Source organism: Pempheris klunzingeri, chromosome 14 (genome assembly GCF_042242105.1).
Source record: "Pempheris klunzingeri isolate RE-2024b chromosome 14, fPemKlu1.hap1, whole genome shotgun sequence".
NCBI classification, from domain to species: domain Eukaryota; kingdom Metazoa; phylum Chordata; class Actinopteri; order Acropomatiformes; family Pempheridae; genus Pempheris; species Pempheris klunzingeri.
The window spans coordinates 23086072-23109815 of NC_092025.1; the positions used below are offsets into that span (position 1 = coordinate 23086072).

Here is a 23744-nt window from a genome sequence, read left to right on the forward strand (position 1 = left end):
CACAAAACCCCCCCCAAAATATGAATAAATAAATCAATAACATATGAATTCAGCAGCATTTTCGGGCTCAATACAAATAATAACAGTGTTGTTTTGTCCCACAGCCAAAAGCTTCCTGCAGATATTTATTCTGAACTTTATTTCTCCTGCAGAAACACAAAATAAAGCTCTCTGTGTTTGTTTTCTTGCGGAATCTCCTCAGCTGTTACATGTGAGCAGCGCTGTAATTAGGAGGATAGTTTTTTCTTAATTACCGCATATTGCATCCTCTCCTTATTTATGACAAAGAGGATTACAGCAGGCCTGCTGGTTGTGCGCATGCGCAGTCTGCGTGCGAGCTGTCATGTACCGGTAAAGGAAACACAGCACTTCCTGTTTGTACATTCAAAATAAAACGCATGGTCAGTTAACGCAACACAAGCAACCAAACATGAAACAACACGAACACTCATTTGGAGGCGTGATTCTGGCTAAAGTAAGTCCAATATTCTCTTATATTTCAGCTGTTTTTGGTCTTTGACAGAAATATCCGACTGCTGAGCTAGCTGCTAATTTTTACCACTAACTTTATGTCCACCAGTTAGCTGCTGTGGCTAACTTTTGGAGCTAAAAAACAGTTCAAAGTGAAAAGTTGTTGGGTGTAAAATCAACACATTAGCGGTTAGCTAAAAGATGCTAGCTCCATCGACTGGTGATAGCTAGCTAAGTTATTTCTGGTCTCATCAATATTTTTGTATCATACATAATCTTTGAAAGCATTGCTATTTAAAAAAAATGTTGCTTAAATCGACTTGAAATATTGTAGAAAATGTTTTAAAAATTTATTAAAAATATATATTGTTTTATTCTGAAATGAGGAGATCGGAGCTTCCTGTTTCCGCGCCGTTTGCTCCGCGGCGGCTTGACGCTGCTCGGGTGAGGAGAGGAGAGGAGAGCGGAGCTCCGCCAGCGGACCAGGGAGAGGAACCCCAGCAGCCCCAGGAGAGTGAGAGGCGGACCGGCTGGACCCCCGGAGGAGGACCCGAGAGAGAACCACGTTGCCACGGGAGAGGCCTCAGTTCAGGTAACCGTGATGGGAAAGCGGCTCCCCGGCGCTGCTTCCCCGGGAAGGCGGGCAGGCAGGCGGGCAGGGGGGCAGGTGCTTGTGAGGGGCTGCCGGAGATGGAGAGGCGGCGGTCGGCGAGGAGCACGAAGCCGCTCGGTGCATCTCAGGAGATCCGCGGTGCTTTTTACTGACCTACCGCGGCTGATGCAGCCGCTCTGCCCGCGGCTGCTGAGCCCCCAGCGGGAGGCAAAGAAGCTTATTAGGGGGCTAAATTCCTCAAACCACCGGTGTGAAACGAGCTGCACGGTTTTACTTTGCGCAAAAACAGCGGCATGTTCCAGAAATGAGCGCTGTGCTGTGTGGGCTTGTTGTCACATTCAGGGGAAAGACATGGGCGTTAATTGGGTTTGGCGAGGAGGGGCTTTAACTGTGCCATTTAAAATCTTAATCCAGTTGTAATAATTAATAAGAACAAGCCACAGTTGCCATTAATCTAAATGGGAGCCATATCTGGGAATAACATCAGTGGAGCCTTGAGGAGCAGGCATATCTCCAAGCTCTTAGTAACATGAAACATGATATTACTCTGATTAAACTGTGATATCAGTCATCAATAATGCCCTCCCCTCCCCCCACCCTGGCTTTGTAAGTTTTGCTGTCAGTTTGGTGACTCCCCTCAGTGTGCCCTCCTGCCTTTTACTGCCTCTGTCTGATGCTCTGGAGCCTGTTTTCCTCCCGCATGAGCTGCAATAAATTAATAATTTCAGGAGTGTATTGTTCTGCAGGGCACCAAGAGGCGAGTGGATGCACATTAATAGTCTCTGCCCATGTGTAAGCCCCGGTTTAGGCTACTCGCCAGGTATAATGGTCTGAAAAGTGGAGTCTTGGGACTCCTGGCAGGTCTTGCAGGGGTTTCCACGGGGTCTAAAATCTCTATAAATTGCCAGAGAACTTTCAACAGTGGCTGATTTAATAACTAATTTGATTCTTACTACTGTTGGGGACAGCCCAGTTGAATACTGAAACACCAGCAGTTGTTTTCCCCCATAGACATCGCTAAAATTAATTCCTATCAAATAGGCATCCACGGCCCAGCCCAGTGTCCCGATCGGGGGGGTTCCTTCAGCTTTAGTGCACTTCAAGTGAGATAAAACAACGTTAAAACCTAATAGCCTCACCCCTATGTGTGTGTATTGGAAAATAAACTATATCTTACAGCTGAATCACAAGAAACATCAGTGTTTTTAAGATCCAACATGACTCCAACAGTGGGTGCATAGCAACAATGTTTTCTGGTCTCCCTGGAGCAGATGAAATAGTTTACAGGATGGTATCTGGCGTATGTGTGGGAGATCTTGTGGTTAGAGGAATGAAAGTGAAGACACGGAGCTGAGTGGACTTGTGATCGGAGGAAAGTGACTTTCGGTGCCAGTGTCGTATGTCATGGCCGAGCCTACAGTCGCTGGCATGAGGAGGAGACACTGCAGAGAGGAGATCACGATGCTGGGAGGCTGGGAGGCTGGGAGGCTGGGATAGCCCTCCTCCCTGATGCAGGAGGGGGTGGATGAGGGATGGTCTGGCACACCCCTCCCTCCCTTTTTCCCCTCTCTCTCTCTTTTCTCCCACTCTGCCTCTCTCTCTCCGTCTCCCTCCCTGGTATACTGGTGCATTACTGCTCACTGTTCACTTCTCCGAGTGTAATCAGTCTGTCAGCAGAAGCAGACTCAATCAGTCACTCCCCCCACCGACACCGACACCAACACCGACAACAACACCCGAACACACTCCTCCGTGATCTCTGACCAGAAGGCTGCCAGGCTCTGCCGCCGCCCGCTGTGCACATTAATGAGATGATGCACAGTTTTGTGAACAGTTAGCATCATGATGTCTGATTGGGGGGAGGAAACATAATGACAATAAATCACTGTGATATTCTTTTCAGGGACTCAAACTCCAAACAGACATGGCTCATAATATCCTTCTTTCTGCTGCAGCCAGCATGCACAGTTTAGCTGCTTTATACACAGCACTGGATATATATTTGTTTTTGTGTCACGAGCAACAGAAGCAGGTGGAGAAAAGTTCGTTATCCTCCAGTGATGCAGCCTCCCTGGATGGATGGATGGATGGATGTAGATTTTCCTGTCTAATTTAGGGGTCCACAGGAAGGTTTGTCTGCCCAGGCTGAAGCTCTGCGGTCCCACTGACGGTGTTATCACAGGAGCTGTCCGTGGTGCTGCTCTGCTCGTGGCAGGGCCGACCGGGGGGAGTGTTGTCACGGTCTTCCACGGTTCTCATGTGAATCGCTCACCGTCAGCACATCTCACAGCAGTCATTCTCTGTTGGCTCTGTTGTTGATCCTCCTGTCCTCCCGTGACCAGGAAATCGTCTTCCTATCCCTTAAATTCGAGGAGGGAAGTGAGGAGAGGCGTTAGCATACAGACAGGCACCCCTGACTACCTGCACCAGGTGCATTTAGCCAATCCAGACCAGGGGATGGTTTTATTTATACTGATCTGCAGTGTTCGGCTCTAATGCAAGTAAGACTGTTCCGTAACCATACAGACTGGCTTATTTTAGGCCTAAACAGTTCGCCACCCGACCCTCTAGGCTAACTCCTAACCAACAGCCACGTTTCCATGGTAACAATCGGTGACAGACGCTGACCGGTGACGAAAAAAGAGGAAACATGGTTAAAAACAGTGTGATGGGAGAGTTTTTAGAGATCCTAGAGTCAACCTGTTGCAGTTTTAACGTCACATGTCGTTTTTTATTATTTCTGTTTTGTCCTGCTGAGTTTTTCCACTTAATTGTCCTCAGAACTGGTGAATGTTTCCAAACATTTAACCTTTTCTGCTGGAGTGAATGGAGCTGAGCGTTAAAATGCTCTCGCTCAGTCGGCCGTGTTTTGTCGGTCTTGATTTACCCAGGATTCCTGGAAGATCGGCGCCGTTTAGGGCAGTCAAAGAGCCGGACGGCTTCGTGCAACAGATGAATGTGCGGCTATGGCAGATCTGAGTCATAATCGGAGTGTAATGGGGTGAAAGTGCCGGGGCTCTCCAGGACAGGATCTGTCGAGTACAAACATGAGTGCAGTCCGGGCTGCACGCTCTCTCTCGCCGCCTCCTAATCCAGAGGCTGCACCCTCCAGGCCAAACACGCGGTAACGGGACGATAAGGCCTGCCCCAGTTCACAGGCTCCTCCGCTGTGTGTTATTAGCAGCAGTCTGGATTTATTGTTAGTCACTGGTCCTACAGGGAAGTGGATGTTATAGATATGTTTACCATAAGGTTCAACTTCACCAGCTCCTGATCTGGTACAGGCCTGAGCGCTGTCTGTGGTGCTGATACCTGAGTTCACGCTGCTGTTGAACCCTCTACTTCCTCCTCGTCTCCTTCTGTCTTCTCCTTTTCATTCTTCTTAACCTGGATCTCAAAAACCTGCAGCTATAATTAACTGGAGTGGCTCAATGAAAGCAGTTGTATTCAACGTAACTGATTGATTAATGAAAACAGAGGCCCTGAGGGAGGTGTTGTTTGTATGTTCCTGTTTGAATCGATAGGAAATAAAAACCATAATGGACAGAGCATTAATTTTTTTGGTCTATAGTGTGTGTTAGTCAGTGTGTTAGTGTGTAGTGGAGGTCTACAGTGTGTGTTAGTCAGTGTGTTAGTGTGTAGTGGAGGTCTATAGTGTGTGTGTGTGCTAGTTAGTCAGTGTGTCAGTGTGTAGTGGAGGTCTATAGTGTGTGTGTGCTAGTTAGTCAGTGTGTTAGTGTGTAGTGGAGGTCTATAGTGTGTGTGTGCTAGTTAGTCAGTGTGTCAGTGTGTAGTGGAGGTCTATAGTGTGTGTGTGCTAGTTAGTCAGTGTGTTAGTGTGTAGTGGAGGTCTATAGTGTGTGTGTGTGTGCTAGTTAGTCAGTGTGTCAGTGTGTAGTGGAGGTCTATAGTGTGTGTGTGTGTGCTGGTTAGTCAGTGTGTTAGTGTGTAGTGGAGGTCTATAGTGTGTGTGTGTGCTAGTTAGTCAGTGTGTCAGTGTGTAGTGGAGGTCTATAGTGTGTGTGTGCTAGTTAGTCAGTGTGTTAGTGTGTAGTGGAGGTCTATAGTGTGTGTGTGTGTGCTAGTTAGTCAGTGTGTCAGTGTGTAGTGGAGGTCTATAGTGTGTGTGTGTGTGCTGGTTAGTCAGTGTGTCAGTGTGTAGTGGAGGTCTATAGTGTGTGTGTGTGTGCTAGTTAGTCAGTGTGTAGTGGAGGTCTATAGTGTGTGTGTGTGTGCTAGTTAGTCAGTGTGTCAGTGTGTAGTGGAGGTCTATAGTGTGTGTGTGTGTGCTGGTTAGTCAGTGTGTTAGTGTGTAGTGGAGGTCTATAGTGTGTGTGTGCTAGTTAGTCAGTGTGTTAGTGTGTAGTGGAGGTCTATAGTGTGTGTGTGTGCTAGTTAGTCAGTGTGTTAGTCAGAATATGATGCATCGATTTAAAATCAGAAGCTCTGTAGTGTTTCTGTGGACAGAATCCTTACTTCTAGCAAGGCAGAGGCCGCGGCGTTGGGCTAGCATAGCAGAGAGAAGCAGGGGCAACTTGTAGTGTAGACTGTGACGCTCACATTCAGCCGTTTGTTCGGGTGTGTTGTTCAGTTGCAGCCTCGATCGTAGACTCTCCGCCAAAGTCTTCTAACTTCACAAGCTGACAGGCGTCTAATAGTGTTCGGTAAACAATGAGTGAAACACCGGAGGACAAGCTCTGCACACAGTCAGAAATGAGCAGAGAGAGTAAGTATTATGAATTATTTGTCATCCTGGATCAACACGCTGCCGCTCAAGTGTAGCTGATGATTAATACACATCCAGAAACACTGCATTACACTCTGTGTTATAATGTCCATCTGTTGGACTCGCTCCTCACAGTATTGATCTCTGATTGAGCGGCTTTTCTCACCTCTCTCTCCACTGCAGGCGCTGTCATTTCTGAATCATGACTCTATTGTTTTTTTTGGGGGGGGGCGGGAGGGGGGGGCTGCATCATCTGTCAGTCATTCCTCAGCAGACGTTCTCCTCCCTTTCTCACTTCTCCTCAGTAATGTGGTGTTTCTCGTGTTTTAACATGTTTTACACGTCCCTCTAAACACAATAATCCATGTGGACAGTTATGATCTTAAATGTCCATCATCAATGCACTGCTGTCAATCTTTTTCAGCTTACTCCAATGCAGCGTTCATATAACTCAGTGTGATGAATGATGGGGATGCCATCCTGCCAACATCCACACTCCCCCCTCTCTCCCTCCCTCCCTCCCCACCGCGCCATGTTGTCTGTCTTCTGTCTTTATTGTCCATTAGCTCAGAAATGTCGCGAACAAACGGGCCCCTTTTAGCCACTTCATGGCGAACAGAATCCCTCCTATCTGTCACAGTCCCACTCTTCCTGCAGCGTAGGCAGTTCTTATTGAGTTTCCGCCTTATTCCTTTTCAATACTTTGCCATCTGTTTTGCTTCCCCACTTGTAGGCGAGCTGAAGTCTTATATCATCACAGACCACGTCCTCCCAAACATCTGTCTGCAGTCCAACAGTATTTTTTTTTTTTACACACTAAAGCATCTGTTCTCACTAATATATTGTCGTAATTAGCTTTTTGGCCTTCACTTTCTGTGATGCATGCTTTAGGAGGGTCGCCAGATTGATAATCGTTGATATCATCAGATGCCATGTGACATTTTGGTCCTCCTTCTTGGATTACTTCTCTCTGTGTTTGCAGAAACTGTCACGGCTCAGGGGTGGTGACATCGTTTTCAAATATACGCATTAAAGTGTGTGAACAGTGAGCATTTAACACGCGTCAGACAAGACTGTGGTCGAAAGTCTGTCTTTAATAATACAAACGGGCAAAGTGTGACCTGTTGATAAGGCTTCCTTACATCACATAGAGCAGAAACGTCAAGCATGGATGACTCTTATTTAGATCAGACAAGCATGGCATCCCAACAAGATGCTGCTCAATTTGTCAGACGTGTACACAATTTAAAAATAATTGGCTGTGAATGAATTAGTCATAACAGGAACAACAGTGCAGGACAAGTTATTCAGCATATTTGGAAAAATACCTGCAGAGGGGATCGAGGCAGAGCACTGTTTAATGAGTGCAAAGGCATTTTTAGGGTCTTTTAGCTCGTTGGTTTGGCTTTGGCTAGGAGATGGTGGAGACCAAAATGGAGCTAAAAAAGTCAAACATGACTCTAAATAGACGCTAATGTAGCTCCATGTTTGCTTGATGTGTAAATCAGCTTTATAAGGTCATATATGTCAGATGTTGTTGTTTTTTTTATGGCTTGTTTCACTTTCCCCAAGTTAACTGTGACACTGTTGGTTAACACCAGAAAATTTGATGATTTTGGACATTGGAAGTCCTAAGAAATCTGTGTTTAACACAAAGTAAGCCAGCTTCCTAGCTTTAATTCAGACCACGGTAGTTGAGGCATCCATTGCAGGAGCTTCTCAGTAGTTCAGGTAGCAAGAACATTTTCGGCAAAGTTAGTAACTAGCTGGTGAAAAAAGTGGAACATTCAGCAGTTAAATTGCCAGATATTTTTGTTAGGAGGTGGTGGAGACCAAAATGGAGCTAGAAAGAGTCAAACGTGACTCTAAATAGATGCTAATGTAGCTCCATGTTTACAGGATGTGCAAATTAGCTAACACATTAGCCGTATCAGCTTTATAAGCTCATATATGTCAGATGTTGATGTTTTTATGGGTTGTTTCGCTGCCCTCCAAGTTAGCTGAGACACTGTTGGTCAAGACTGGAACATTAGGAGCATAATGCAGTAAATATATATACATAAAGTAAGCTCTCAGCTTCGGTTCAGAGTGTTGTGCTTGGAGGCATCCAGTGCAGCAGGGCTCTCAGGATTCGCTCTCTGCAGGTGATGTTGTTGGCCGTCCGCAGAGGCCAGATGACAGCATGGTTTTCCCCATTGCAGTCACGAGCCAAGACACCAGGCCATCTGTCAGATTCAGCTTCCAACTGCGACCTCCTCCTTCCCTCAGGAGTTTACTTCATCGCCCACTCAGGAGTCAGCTGGTCGAGCTCGTTGAGGCCTCTGAATTGAACTTATTGGGTATTTTCTTCAGTTAATGCCAAAAACTGCTGACTCAAGGCTTCAGTAAATGTGGACCACATAGACCAGGTGTTAATGTAGACCTAAGCTTGTCGACCTTCTATACCAATTTATCATCAAAGGGGCAGACTCACATATTTGATCATAGAGATTAATGAATGCTGTAAGTGGTTAAACGTATGATATTTAACTGAGTGCAGCAGGTCTGAGCTTTCGCAGCCTGTTTGAAGTCGACATATTACACGAGTCTACTGCCGGACTTGGATGTCCCTGAATGTCAGGAAAAGTTACTTCTTAATGCCCTCAGATTAATGGTATTTGAAAGGTAGAGTAGTCGGATTTCAAGTCGTACCTGCCGTCCTTTTGATTTGGCTTCCATCCATTTTCTGTTCACTTCATTTTCCCCAGATATTAGATGTCATTGAGCACCGCTCGAAGGTGAACAGGTCAACTCCGCTCAATTAAGAAATACTTTGTTTGATGGTGCAGCTAATGTGGCATTAAGGGACTCAAACTGGGGAGTTTTTCTAATATCTGATACTTGCTCATGTGGGGATGCTTGAATCCTTAATTTTGAATTTGTGAGTCGTTGGGTTTCTCTCTCTTAATTAACGAGTTTGGTCTAAAGAGCTGCCGCTATTTAGATAAAGATTGACTCATTGACTGATTGGATTTTGTGCTGCAGTGTGCAGGTTGGAATAAATTATTTTACATAATACAGTTATATAGTATTTTTTTCTACTGTTACTACTCATGTTGCTGTTGTACTACTTCATTTGGTTCTGTGACTAATTGCTAATTAATTAGGTCAGAATAGGCTCTTTTCTCTGTTGCTTTACTCTTAACAGGGCTGCAACTAACGATTATTGTCATTATCGATTAATCCTTAGATTGCTCTCTTGATTAATCAGTTAATTGTTTGGCCTATGAAATGTCATAAAATGGTGAAATGGAGACACATTTATAATATAAATATAAAGTCCTCAGCCCAGGTACTCACCCAACCGGTGTTTCAGTCCGTTTATGTTAATATCAGAGCTGCACAGTTTGGTTTAGATAATGTTAAAGCTCCTTTTACAGGTTACTGTGGCATAGAAACATTACTGTGTCCTCAAGAAACCTTTTTTTCTGCAGTGAGGTAAAGCTGATTCTTTGATAATAAGCAAAAGTGCAACAAAAAAAATCCCCATTTCCAGTTTCTAAGTTGTAATAATATGCTGCTTTCCTTCATTGTATATCAGTGATTTCTAACCTGGATGTCAAAGCCCCTCCAGCAGGTCACAGGATAAATCTGAGGGGTTCACAAGATGCTTGTTTGGATTGGGTGAAAAAGTTCTGCCACACAGTTCTGCTTTCTCTGTGAAATTTCAGATTTACATCTTCCTATTCCAGGATTAATGTAATAAACAAGACCATATGAGACGTTTGAACATCAAAACTTGAGACTAAATTTATCTAAATTCCCCTCAGGGTAATACAGGGTATCTACAGCAATGAATCTCACAAAAGGCCTTATAGAGCATTAAAAACCTTTTCTCTTGGCTGTAATGTTGTTATAAAATGCTGTTGTGTGCGATTGCAGGCTGTCTGGAGACGTTCTGCACCTGTAAACTGCACGTGAGCCTGGCGTGACAGTGAATTGTATGTGCAGAAGGCTGTTTTAAACCTTTTGTTGTGGAGTTTCAGTCGGCACCAACAGACCACAACACTGTCAGTGCTGCTAGTTACAGTGCAGTGGCTAGGAAGACTGCACGACTGAGAGAAGGTTTTAAAATGCATTTTTGTATGTTATTAAAGTCTTAAATCTTATATTTAACTTGGCGAACTCTGCAGAAGCCATGTGATAATACAGGTGAAGTAGAGGAAGCAAGCAGAAACTGATTTATTGTAGATATTTTTATGCTTTGGGGTAATTGTTGGACAAAATAAGTGATTTAATGACGTCAGTTTTTCACTATTTTCGGACATTTTATTGATACACAACACAATCAGTTGATTAATCAGTGGAGAATATTTAAAAAAACAGCTGATTAATGGTGGTTTGCAGCCCTAGCTGACACATTTCTGTCATCACATGGTGTAATATGTAACAGCAAATCCCCCAACCACACCAAGAAACATAAACTGTGTCTCTAGTCAGCCAGTAACGAGTGCAGCCATGCTTGAAACATCGCAGTTGAGGCGTTCAGTGACCTGAGAGGCTTTGAATGTCTGTAATAAATCTCCTCTCTATTGTCAATAGTTCTGGCTGGCAAAAGTATTGATTATGAAATCAAATGACACGGACAGATAAGGAAGTATGCAAATTGATCACCATGAAAAGTTCAGCCATGAATGATAATATTTTCCTCATCTGAAATTCATATCGACTGTCAGGGCTCACAGTGTGAATGCACAGTTAGCTCCGACTAAGGCTGCTGCTAATTAGATCTTTTTTTCATTATCAATTGATTTTTTTAAGATAATTCTTCAGCCATGTAGTCTGTAAATGTCCATAAATAAAGAGTAACTCTTTACACACTGAATGAGCAACGCAGCGGCTAACACAGGAGCATGTAGCGTTAGCATGCAGGAGCCATAAAACCCTTTTATCAGGATCTTCTTCAGGACATGAGACAGAGATCAGCGGGCCGACTACACATCCTCTCTTTAGAGCATCACGGTATTAATTTAAATTGGTTTGTTTAGGTGTGGGTGCTGTTGTCGTCCCTGTGGGACAGAGCGATTGTTTCCCCCCAAAAAGGTGTGTGGTGATTAGAGCTACTCTGCCAATCTGATCTATAGCTTATTCAAACGTTGCTACAGGGTTGTTTTTATCAGTTATCGGCTCATTTTTTTCACCTTTATTGCTCAAACACATAATACTTATGCTGGGACTACACGTTTGGCGAAAACCATTGACCTTGAGTCGATCGCTGCCCCCCATCATCCTCCGTCCACATCGTTCATCTCAGCGCCCTGTATCAACCTACTGGACCCGACGGGCGCCTGTCAAAACAAAGGAAAATCCCTCCAATATCTTTACAGCTTATGCTTGAGTGTCGCTGGGATACAAACTCTACACAGAAAGGTTCAAGCTTCAAACCTCAAACCACAAACCCGTGCTGGGAAATATGTTTTTAAAACAAGACGATAGTTGCATAAACTATTCTATAACTTACTGAATATTCAAAGATCATATGTGTATCTATGTATTTATTTATTTATGTGTCATTAAACAGGTGGAAAATACTAAGCAGTTGTTTGGTAACAACAACAAACAGTCATGTATGCTGGAGAGGCACTAGTTGTTGAAATAAATCTCGTCCTAAAAGGTAGAAAGGTTTGTGTCTGTCTGGTGCTTCAGTATCGATCACCCCCCCCCCCCAATAGCTCCATCTTAGTTTGCCTCCACGCTGACTCACCAGTCCCTCCGTATGCCCTGCCAGTGCTGAGCTGATCAATGTGTACATGGCTCCTTTAATGCATAGCAGTGATAATTAGGCCCCAGAGGATATCAGTGAATTGACAGATTAATCATTTTGACCCAGTGAATCCAGGCTGTGCTCAAGGCAGCGGCGCACATCGACTTCCTATTTCCACTGAGAGCTTTTCCTGTTAAGGTATTACAGTCTGCTGGATTCTGCTGTCAGTCGGCTGTGTGTGAGTGAGTGAGTGGAAGAGCAGCAGTGCTGGGAGGAGGATTGGTTTCAGAAATGCCAGGGGAAGTCACCTGTTGGAGAGAAAATGAGTTTTCGTGATGGAGTCCAGTGTTCATAAAAAGTGTCGTGACGTGATGTGTGTCTCTGGTCTGACTGCTGTCCCTCCTCTTCCGTCCTCGTCGTGTCCTTTTAGGGTTGCAGTATGTTCACTTCAGTGAAAGCCTTCGAGGGGCAGCAGTACTCCACCCTGAAGAGGCAGTGCTTGCAGAGTGGCCTACTCTTTGAGGACCCCCGCTTCCCCGCCACCGACGACTCGCTCTTTTACCAGGGCAACAGGATTGGACGCGTGGTCTGGAAGAGGCCTCGGGTAAGTTCGTTTGTGCTGTAAAACAGTTTCAGCCAATAAAAGCTGATGGATATTTATTGTTTTAGGCTGCTGGTGGCTGATGGATCTCTTCGACAGTTATCAGGCTCCAAAGTTTTAAAATATATACAATAGTTTAGTGTGGAGGTCAGTTCATGACACAACTAAAGGGAAGTATGTGTCCAACTATCTCAGTAAGCAGCCTGCAGTCCCATCAGCCATCTGTGTTAATGAGAGAAGTGACGCTGAAAGGACTTTGGCTATAGTCCTTCCTGTAAAGCAGCAGGGATAAAAGTGACTCTAATGATTTTAACTTTTACAGTGTGAACTGTGGTTGTATCTTTTATCTGATCCACGATCAGTAAGAGCTCTGAATGGTCTGAGGGTGAGTTAGAGGTGAGTGGACCCATGTGACTCCTCCCTGTGTTTTAGCTCAACTGTATTTGTTCTAACTGCTAAAGTGCAGAAGTTACTGTTTTGTGCTGATGCGTCAAAATTCACATAAATGTTGACTGGGAGAAAAGCGGCCTCAGTATTTCAACCGTAAACTGTACATAGCAAGTCGTAGTAGCTATGTGACATCACCCGCTGGTCTGTGGACCGCCGCTTTGAAGCCTGGAGTTTTGCCTTATAGGTGTCGCAGCCTTGATCGCACGGCCGTCACCGTTTTGGTTTTTTAGGGCCAGAGGTGACGTTTGTTTCACAAAGACCGCCTCTGATTGGTTAGCTACATGGTTGTCCTGCCTATTTTCCTCTAAATGGGACCATAATTTACTAAATGAACATCATGTTGTGTTGAAGAAGTCTTGAAACTAACAACTGAGACCATGAACTCACCTGGAAAATGTTTACTGAGCGAATAAATCAAGTGAGAATTCGGCTCATTCTCTTATAGACTTCCATCTATTCAGCCCCCTGCTGGTTATTATAGAAATGCAGGTTTTAAGGCTCTTCCACACTGGCTTCACTCTTCTTAACCATCTTTCCAAAAAATATTATAAGATCATATGATGCAACTGGACATACAGCAGATATTAGGTGTTTAAAACACTCGCAGGGAGTTCTCAATGCCAGAGATCCCCTCAGGAAGAAAGTTTGATGACTAAATCATTTACCAAATAACAGTATGTCAGTTGTCATCAGCCGCTGCTCTGCTCCTCTCTTCAGTCTTCTTGTGTAAGCCGGTGCTGTATGTATGTTTCAGTGGCAGATGATATCAGATGCAGGGCCTCAGGATTTAGTGAGCTGACTCCCCTGCCACTGTTATCCCCCTCACACAGCAGGCTGTGGCTCTGGATGGAGTAACCTCCTTCTGCCTGTGTGCCGCTGCAGCGACAGCCAGCGTGCATTGCCATGGAAACTGGGTCACACAGATTATATGTTTTGGTCTGTGCTGATGTCAGTCATGCAGACTGAAAACTGGAAGAAGTCAAGAGGAGAAAAAGCAGGAGAAGCATCCTCTTGATTCCCGTCAGGACATGATTTGTGTCTTCACTGACGGTGAGTTATATCGGGAGGTTAGGAGCCATAAACAGGCACATTTTAACTCAGTATTTTTTTAAAGAACCTATTTTTGGTTGTGACAATCACAGCAAAAGGAAACTTGCTTTAGTCATTTTGTAGAGAAAAGAACATCCTTATGAACAGGAGATAAAGGGGTGAGTTAAAATGGTTCTGGAGGAAGTCGGTGTCCACTGCATGTGGCATTCAGCACTGTGGAAAACCTAAAAACTGTTCACACCAATATTTGAAACAGCAAAATCACTGTCAATTCCAATGGAATCAATATAATTAGGAGATTTGCTGATAAAATAAATCTGCACAATGTTTTTGCATAAAATTCAACTTTTAGGTAGATAAATAGATTTACTTTATTGGTCCCAGATATTTTATACTGGATATTGTATTTTGTGCAGTTCAGTCTCTGTGAGAAAGGACCAATGTTTCACAGCTTCTGAATGATTCAGACGACTTTTCTGACAATCTTTGTAGGAAAATATCTTTTTTAAAAAAGCTAATGAAAAGCTAAAGTGATGTTGGACAATAGCCGATAAGTTTTGAGATATTCCCCAGCCTACAGATTCTGCATTCATATGCAGATATCTGTAAAGATGTGGTGAACTTTGACTTGTCGATTTGTGCTTTCTTGGCCGTGCTTTTGATAGAGGATGCTATTGTAGTTTGCAAGCTGTGTTGTAGACTCAGCTCCACAGTTGTCAGACAGTAGTCTTTGCAAACAAGCTAATGAGCTAACTGATGATTAGTAACCAGGTAGCAAGCTGGAGACTGGGGAGGAGTAAAGGACACAGTGGAGAGAAGAGGATAAGAAGCTTTGGGGGCTGTTGCGACTGACCGGCATGTCCGGGCTGGCTAGCATGTTAGCGGTTAGCTTGCCAGCCACAGTTGTTCACCAATCAGAGTTGCACGGATGTGGCACTTTGCGCTCTGACCAAAAACAAAAAGACTAATTAGCTTTTAACCAGCACTTTACTTTCAGTCCACTCACACAAATTCACTGAAAACCTCAAACACGCGCCGAATGTCTTCCTCTAATGGTGACTGAGAGCTCATTCTCGATTCATTCAGGCTCATTCGGGGGAGAGTGCACGATAATGAAGTTACACGTCAAACTACTCAGGGGAAGAGTGGGCTTGAGAGAATTAAATGTTCAGAACAATCAAAATTTAATGAAGATCCTGACAAAAGCCCATTTAAGATATCGCACTCACGTACACAGTCGACGCTGCATTTCTGCCCCGTCAAAGTTGGCGTCCTTTGATCTCCATACACAGAACAACACGGTCCCATAACCTGGATAAGACTGTGTGGGCTTAGATTTGTTATATTAAAATATGATGGCATATGTAGTGCTGAATTCCAGTTAATCTGGATTTTTTTTCCCCCAGTAAATTCTCAAATATTGGATTTTATTTTGAAACTGATTTATATTATATACACACTTTTATTTCATTACATCAGTTTAACAACAGGGTCGTGTCAAACCAATGTTGTTTTCAGTTTCTAAATACTGTTATCTTTCACTATTTTTCCAATTCCTTCCACTCTTTCTATCAGTGTTGTTTAAGTTAAGGATGCGGAGAATCTACAAATGATGATGTGAAGTTATAAATTACACCTCGCATGTTGCAGATCTGATGAAACGATCCTCTGAGCTGCAATTGAACATGTCATACCTCAGGTTGTATTTGTCAAAACTGTTTGGCAGTGATTGATGCAGCTGTTGCCCCGGTATGTGAGGGCTCTCCTCTTTTCAGGTTGGAAATCTGGTGGTTAGGTGTGCTAGTTTGTCAGTTTAGTTTCAGTGCTGTTATGGTAGTTTGGGGTTTGGGGGCAGTGGGTCAGACCTGGATACAAAGCAAGGCAAATGTGTTTGTGTAGCACCTTTCAGACACAAGGCAATTCAAAGTGCTTTACAGGGACATAAAACACAGTGGAAACAAGACACGGAAACATTAAATTGCATGCAAAAGATAATAAAAGCACAAGAAAATAGATAGTGAAAGCTTAAGAGAAGATGCGTTAAGAGACAATAAAAGCATGTGGATAAATAGTTCTATAGTTGTGCAGCTCTATTATTGGAAAGCCACAGTAAACAGTGATGTTTTAAGGCCGGATTTAAATGCTCTGATGGTTTTAGCAGCCTTTAGGTGTTCAGGAAACCTGTTCCATAGGAACTAAAAGCTGCTTCCCTGGACGCAGGGATGGAGGCTGCGTTCATTCCTGTGAAAGTTGCTCAGTGGTGCAAACTTTTGACTTTCCTAGGTGTAAAAGCACCTGGATTTTCAGCATTGTTAGGCCAGTAGAGCTGCTGGACCAGCGTCTCAGACCTGCAGAGCCCTCTGCTAATTGGAATGGAAATAAAATGAGCTAATCGCCAAAACCTGGCGCACATCCTGTGGTTTCAGCTCATTTTAGGTTGGCCCAGACTTCCTTCCTTCCATTCTTTTGCTCGACCTTAATTTTCAGGTTATTATCTGTGAATTAAGTCTTTTTGCCATAAAACACTGACTTTCAGGTTTAGAGCTAAATATTACATTCCTAAAGATCATAGCAACGTTACGGTAGACGGACAAATATATAAGGCTGTTTGTAGCTCTACATAAGTGTTGTGCAGGGCTGTAGATTTCTATAAATATCCAAATGTGGACATAAATTTCAGTGTCCTTTCTAAAGCTTCTAAAGACTCTGGGAAGTGTTCTCCTTTTTAAAAGCCTGTCATCAGCAGTCTGATATGTGGCACTGAGTGGACGCTTAAAAAGACAAAATCATCCAAACTGGTAAATCATCTTCGTGACTTTCAGCTCCGTAAGAGACTTTACGTTTTTTTTAGCAAAACAGCCAAAAAAGACAAATCCGCTCACCTTCTTTTATCTCACCTGATTAAACCTGAAACGGATCACCAGAAGTCTGATGTGGTCTAAAGTTATGTCTCTCTTTTGAAACTTGTTCTGGCAACCATCTGTTGCCTTGTTGAATAATGCAATTTTTTTTTTTTTAGATACACTGATATATGAATTCATGTGAAACTGGGACACTTGATAATATATTAATGGAGCGCCACAACCGTTGGACCGAGGCCCTGTATGCCGATTTATTAAGCAGCTGCTTAAAGATTTAAAACTGGCTCGCCATTTGGACTTGATGTGAGAAGAACGGATGAAAAAATGATGTCAAAAAACTCCACAAGTAGCACACAAACCCCCGAAACTTCAGCAGCCGTGCAAGTCTTTCCCGTTCTTTGCCAAGTTCAGTCGAGAAAACTGTGTTACCAACAACATCCTCCATCTTTCTTTGGTTGGTGCATCCTTGTTAGCTTCCCTTAGGACTTCTAGCTGTTTGACATCTTCATCAATGTGCTGTAAATAGGTAAAATACCAATAATGACAAATTGAGGAAATTGTGCTTGAAAGATTAATTAATTTTGACTAAAAACATTTAGATGTTACGAGTATAAAGTTAGAATTACTACTATGTTTAGTTTAGAGTTTAGTTAATCTAAGGCCTCGTTTGAAGGTCTAGATGATCCTGATAGTTTCCTGCTGGCTCTTTATCAATAAAAAGTTTGGAGAGAGACCGTTGTTAAATGCAGGAAAGAGCTTCTGGCATTTTTGGTTGGAATCAAGAAGATTTCATCTGCTCTCTTGTTTCCAATTGAACTAAAATGAGGTAGAAATCTTCTGTGATGTGCAAAAATGTGTCTGAAAATTAAATAAAAGTTGCTTTTTCCTATTTTGTGCAGCTTGTATTTGCCCTAACGTGTGAAAACAGAGCAGATACGTGTGTTATTGGTGTTGATGATGATTATGAGTTGAGATATTTGTGTTTGGTGCGTTTAAATTATTATATTTTAGACTAACAATCAGCCGAGTTGCTCACAATGTGAATGCCATGATGGGAGAGGTCGTGTTATCAGTGGCAGGGTGAAGGTTCACAGGCTTAAACCCCCCCAGAGGTTGTTGTGCTCAGTGTTATCCTTGCTCAGATGCATCCAGGCGATATTTATGGCTGCAATGAAGTCCCAGTGGCAGAGCGTGCGAGCATAAAGAGCAGGCTCTAATAAAATGTTCCCCCTCTCTGTCTGTCTCACATTGTCTCTCAACCTGTCTGTCTTTCTGCTGCCTGCTGCCCTCCTCCTCACCCTCTCCCTCCATCTCTGCCACTGACTCTCTGTTTATTTATGTCTTGGCTGGGGTGATTTGATGATACGCTGTGAGACTATGAACTTGTTTCCACTGACGGAGAGCTTTCTATACCATTTATACCATGGAAGCTGTCGCTTTAATACATCTGAATGTATCAGGTTATTTTGGGCACAGTTGCTATGGACGCTTCAATCCGCTGACCAGGTATTGGCCAGGGTTTTTTTTTTTATCATTACAGACTTCGGGGTTTCCGCTATCACTGACATTTAGTCAGCCACACTGGGCCGTCGATTCTGCTTGTAGTGCTGCAGTAATCCCTGGCTTCTTGTTAGCTTATATAAAAACTATTACAAGTTCCGTGCTAATGGACACAGAGAGTTTTAATTCAGGAAAAGCTTCTTTACTCTGTATGAGCCTTTGTTTAGGTTTTGGCATCGGGGAGGAAAAAGTTTGATCCTGCTTGATTGACCTGATTTTTGTTTTTTGCATAAATGTGATGAAAAACTTTTCAGTTTTGAAGCATTTAAAAGATAATTGTGTTTTTTTTTTACAACTTGTATCTTATTTCCATGTTTCTGGCTTCTATTTCTGTCAGTTTAGTCGTCGTACTTACTGTGATTGCAGTTTAGTGAGCTTCATTTGAAAAGCTCACTTCTTGCCAATTCAAGTTAGCGGAGGACTAAACCAGTATGTTAGCCGGCTTGGTGCAGAAGATCTCCAAATTAATTCAGCTTTGAACTGCCGTACTTGCTGTAGTTGTGTGCGCACACAACTTTTCCTGTGCAGTTACCAACAATCAGCTCCTGTTGCCGTTCACCACTAAACGGAGCGGTCAGGATAATTTGGCTAAACTGTTGTAGCAAACAAAAACATGTCACCAAATAAAGTTCTGGTCAAAACAACAAAAGAGAGAATTTTATTGTGTATCTAGTGCACCCACGTGACGCGATGTACACTCCAGCTAACAGTTTCTCTCTATTCCACTTATCGACACTTGGTGCCACCAAGAAATTTACGCTTTACTGTTCAAAACATCGACTTTGCCTGAGGAATACAAACGATGCCTTGAGAGTGAACGTACATTTACAAGAAAATGCCTCATTCGGCCTGAGTCGTGCTGCTGGATTCCACTTTTTGTGTTCTGTCTTTGTGTGTTTGTCCCTAGTTGTGTGTTTGCATGTGTGGCTGATGGATGCTGCTCAGGACGGCTATGAGGCTGGTTGACAGGTTCTCAGTAGCACGGTAAATGATTAGGCTTTGCTCAGCCACAATATTCACATTACTTCAGTGTCTGCAGGGCTGGGCAGGGATCGATACTCTATTACTCTTCCACCTGAGCCAATCCCTGGTCGGCAGGCGACCACAGGGAGCCCTCACCGCTGCTCAGACTCCACCGATCGATGTTGTTGCGGGCAAGAGGGGGAAAAAAAACGTGATTAGAGATCTTAACTCCGGCGTCGGTCAGACAGAGGGCCATGAAACGGCCTCCGAACGTTGCTTTGAATTGTTGTGCCGACTTGCACGCACGGACACGCTTCAGGCAGGAGGGGCTTCAGTGCCGGTCTCTGTAAGGTGAGAGGGGCTGCTGGTCGAGACTGCGGGCCTCCAGGGAGCTCTGCAGTGGCCTCTGCCTCTGATTATAAGTTTGCTTTTGCAGCAATCAGCTTTGCAGAGTCAGCGAATTACTGACCTTGGTTATGTCCTGCGTGCATGTGTGTGTGTGTGTGCTTCTGTTTCCCACACTTTTACATACCCCATAGTGTGTATATGCTGTGATCAGCACGATATCCACACATACACGTGACTTTTGTAGGTTGGTACGATCACTGTTTATGTTTAAAGCAGGATGGAGGGATGGCCGGAGCTTTGCTGCTAAAGGGCTAACGCGTACAAACACATTCACACTCACTTTCGCACCTACAGGAAATGTTCTAAGTCTCCGGCATGCCGTGGACTGTGGGAGGAAACCAGAGCGCTCGGAGGAAAAACAATGTGCAGGCGTCACACAGACAGGCTACAGTTGGCAGATAGCTTCAGTGAGTTTGTAACTATTGATCCGCTCTGATGCTAGAAGTCATTTACATCTTGCTTTGCTAACATCCCTCCAAAATTGTGAATATTTCATTTTCCTTACTTATAATTGTATTTTTTGTTGGGTGGAAATGGTCTATTTATAGATAAACTTTTTCGCTCTCTCTGAATCTATAGATTATTTTTACACTGTTACCTAACAGCAAGCGACGTGAGCGTCAGCGACAAAATCAAATTGCCTTGTTTTCTGTTGGACTGTCATAACTGGCCGCGAGCGACACAGCGTGACGCTGCATGTTGTTTTGAGCTGAACTTTTGTCAGATGTCCTGTTTCTATTTCTGTCGCTTTGAAAGCACCGTAATGGATGAGGCTGATTCGTGCTGAAATGAGGAGTTACCTGTTTGATATTTCCTCCTTCCACTACAGGAACCTGAATAAGGAGGCAGCGTGCTGGAGGGAGGTCACAGAGAGCTGATATTGATAAGTCTAAATGTCACAATATAAAACATGTGTTTCCAGTTTAAAGAGTACAAACACGGGAGGACAGTCGGCACTCGCTGTCTTTTACTAGAGTGGTTACATCTCCAGTCAGATGACGACGACAGGAGTGCATATTTGACAAACTCATTGTGGACAGAGAGTCACATTGTTACGTGGCTGTTAGGACACGATCTTAGACTTAACTGTTGAAGCTGTAGAATTACAAAAACGTGTAAATCTCTATGTCCTCGAATTGCTGCTGTTTCCCAATGAACCACACTGTCGAGGCGGTGGGATTCACTCTGCTCGCTGCCAGAAACATCCACACATGTGCAGTTTGGACAAAATCCAAGGAAATCAGGATGTGTGACATAACGATTTGACCTGCATCCTATTTCACAACCTTCAAGGGCCTTAACTGTCATCGTCACTCCAGATGAATCCCAGTGACATACTACATGCTCACTGTATGCAGTATGTGCTATTGACTAGTTTCCATATGTTTTTTTTGCAGTTAATATGGATTCTTACTATCTTAACTCTTATTTTTGTAATTAAACTGCTAAAGTGCATCTTGTTCCTCTGGACTGGAGTAGCAAGGACCCTGATCGGCATGTAGGCGGGAAAACTAAGACCAATTTCACTCATATTTGTGATCTGGTGTCAACAAAAGTATATTAAATCACATCAAATTTCTTTATTGAAGCTAGAAACTCGATATGAAAAGTGTAAAAGAAAAAACATTGGCAGGCCGAGGTTATCAAAGCTCCAGCTGATGTGTTTGCTACATGAGAAAATGCCCACATGCGCCATCTTTCTCCCTCTTTTACTTTTCTAACCCTAGTTGAGTGCTGCAAGTGTGTAAAGATAAAGAGCTGTTAAGTGGTGCTGTGCTTGCTGCTGTCTGTTGAGTAATGGCCGCGGTGCCCATCGACCCGCCGGGCCCATAAAGCAGAGAGTAGAAAACAGACAGACTGTTCACACCCAGGCCGCTGCCAGCAGAGCTCTGCAGACTGTAGTAAAAATCAGGTTGTTCTGTATTTTATATTACGCTGGTGTTAACCTTTATATTAAAAATCAGATACTGGCCAGTCACTGAAATAGTGGATACAGTGTTCCCGTTACACACATCTTAAATTATTGCTCCAGACTTTTATGAAATGTACCGAAGTTGCAGCTACATGACTCTGCAGAGCGATTCGCTCCGCTGAGCTCAAACGGCTGCTCGTCTGCTCTCCACACTTTGAGGATGAGCCGCTGCAGCTGTGACGGGCCGTCGCTCACTCGTGAATGCCATGACAACCGAAAGTGACATTTGCAACCAGAAATATATTGTTCCAGCTAACTTTAGGTAGTGTTAACGTTGAAGTTGGCGAATCCAGTGAATCATAATACTGGTGACATTATTCCAACCAACAGTGGTAAAATAACTGTGATGTTTATGCATGGAAATATTTCAGATAAGGTTGTCAAAGTCTTTAAGAAGAGAGAGAAAGAAGCCTGATGAGGATGAGGTGAAGTAATGTTCCTTTAGCTTGGCAGGGGCTCAAGGCTCGTAGCTCTGCCCTGAAGTTTTAAAGGGAAATAAATGTCTTGAGTCGTGTCTGCATGAACAGATGGCCAAAAATATGTTCTAAAGTCAGGTGTCGGTTTTATTTCATATTTTTGAATTACTGATTGATATTCACAAGAAAACCTTCCTCCGCCTGCTGCTGAGAAAAATCCCAGAGGAGTCACTGCGATGTGACTGGTTTTATTTACCGTTTATTGGAATGGTAATGGTGTTTCATAGGTCCAGTCTTGTCAGGTTAGACTAAGTCTAATTAAGCCTGCATGAATATTCACACTGACTTAGTTTGAGGACGGCCAGACCAGAGAGGGTTTTTCAAATCAGCATTCTTAAATAGACGAGTAATTGATCTTCTAATCTTCTACCACTAAGCTAGTCTTATTTTACCCAGAATGCATTGCACAACAGGCTATCTAGTCTTGCATTAGTCCCTCATAGGGAGGTTTCATGCAACAGATAAATTTACAGCAGCTTAAATCTATATTTAAGTCAAAAACTGGGTCTATTTTTATGCAACTGGTGGATAGCAGAAGCAATAAAATCCTTTTTTAAATCAATAAAACCACTTTTTAGTCAGTATTTTGTGTCAAATTGTTGAATATTTTAGTCAGAAGCCGTATAATAAGCAGGATAATTTACCGAGCGAGCGTCATTTTCCTGCATCACCCTCGAAGCCAAGGTTTTTTTTTTTTGCGATAACATAGTTAAATACTTGTAGTGCCCCCCCCCAGATGAGCATTATGCTTCTGCACGATCAAAAAATGACTAAAAGTTAGATTTCTACTTTTAAGTTGTTCCAATTCTAACTACAGAAACAGAACAAAACACCATTCTGTACATATGTATTTATATATATTTAGATATATACAGATGTCATTGGAAAACAAACAGCAGAGCTTAAATGTATTTTATATTCTATACTGTGTATTTTCAGACATTTAGTTTATTTGAGGTGGTTTTCCGACACACCTCCCCCCCGTTTGTAACGAATCCCTGCTGCAGCATAGCCATTTTAACAAGAGAGTAGAGGACAGCGTGTCTCTCTAAATGGTGAGTGTCGACTCACAGCCTGTAGTACTCGTCCCACACATTATCACAGGAACCACAGGATGTCTGAGTGTGTCTTTTGTACGAGTGTGATAGCTGTGTGTGTGTGTGTGTGTGTGTGTGTGTGTGTGTGTGTGTGTGTGTGTGTGTGTGTGTGTGTGTGTGTGTGTGTGTGTGTGTGTGTGTGTGTGTGTGTGTGTGTGTGTGTGTGTGTGTGTGTGTGTGTGTGTGTGTGTGTGTGTGTGTGGAGCAGCTCATTGAGCAGCACGTCGTTAGCTGTAATAGAGGTCCGTCTCTTACACACTGTGGCAGAAAATGGACCTCAGCACAGCAGCCAGAGAAAATGTGATTTCATAAAGGCACGCATCCCTCCCACACTTGGACAGAAGATCGTGGATTTGGTACGTGGGTGAGTCAGGACAGATGGTCTCGTTCTGATTCACGAGGTTGCCTCAATAACACATTTATGCTCGTTTGTGTCACACAAACAACACACAGTTTTGTTTTGGTCATAAACTCTATTTCAGAGCCTTTTTTACTCTGCAAAGTGTGCATTCATTGGAGCCTAGTTCTAGTTAACGGTGAGGGTTTTCCTACAATACAGAGCCTTCACATTAAGACTGCCAGTTAAATGTTGTCTCAGAGTGACATAATGCAAATATTTCACAATTTGTCAGGACAAATTGCAAAGCTACTAAACTCATCTGGACATATTTCAACTGGAAACCAAGCTTCTGGTTTGTTTGAGACCTGATTTCTAATCCACAATAAACTTTAAAGTAACTCTAAACCCTAAAG

At 43.3% G+C, this 23744-nt stretch overlaps 1 protein-coding gene across 1 annotated transcript in view; it reads left to right on the top strand.

The window, feature by feature from the left end:
* The first annotated feature begins 11992 nt into the window (after positions 1-11992).
* capn5b (calpain 5b) overlaps positions 11993-23744 on the top strand; it is a 35581-nt gene continuing 23829 nt past the window's right edge. Inside the window, exon 1 of the mRNA XM_070843734.1 lies at positions 11993-12157. Within this exon, the coding sequence (XP_070699835.1) occupies positions 11993-12157 (165 nt within the window). The remainder of the gene's footprint in view (positions 12158-23744) is intronic.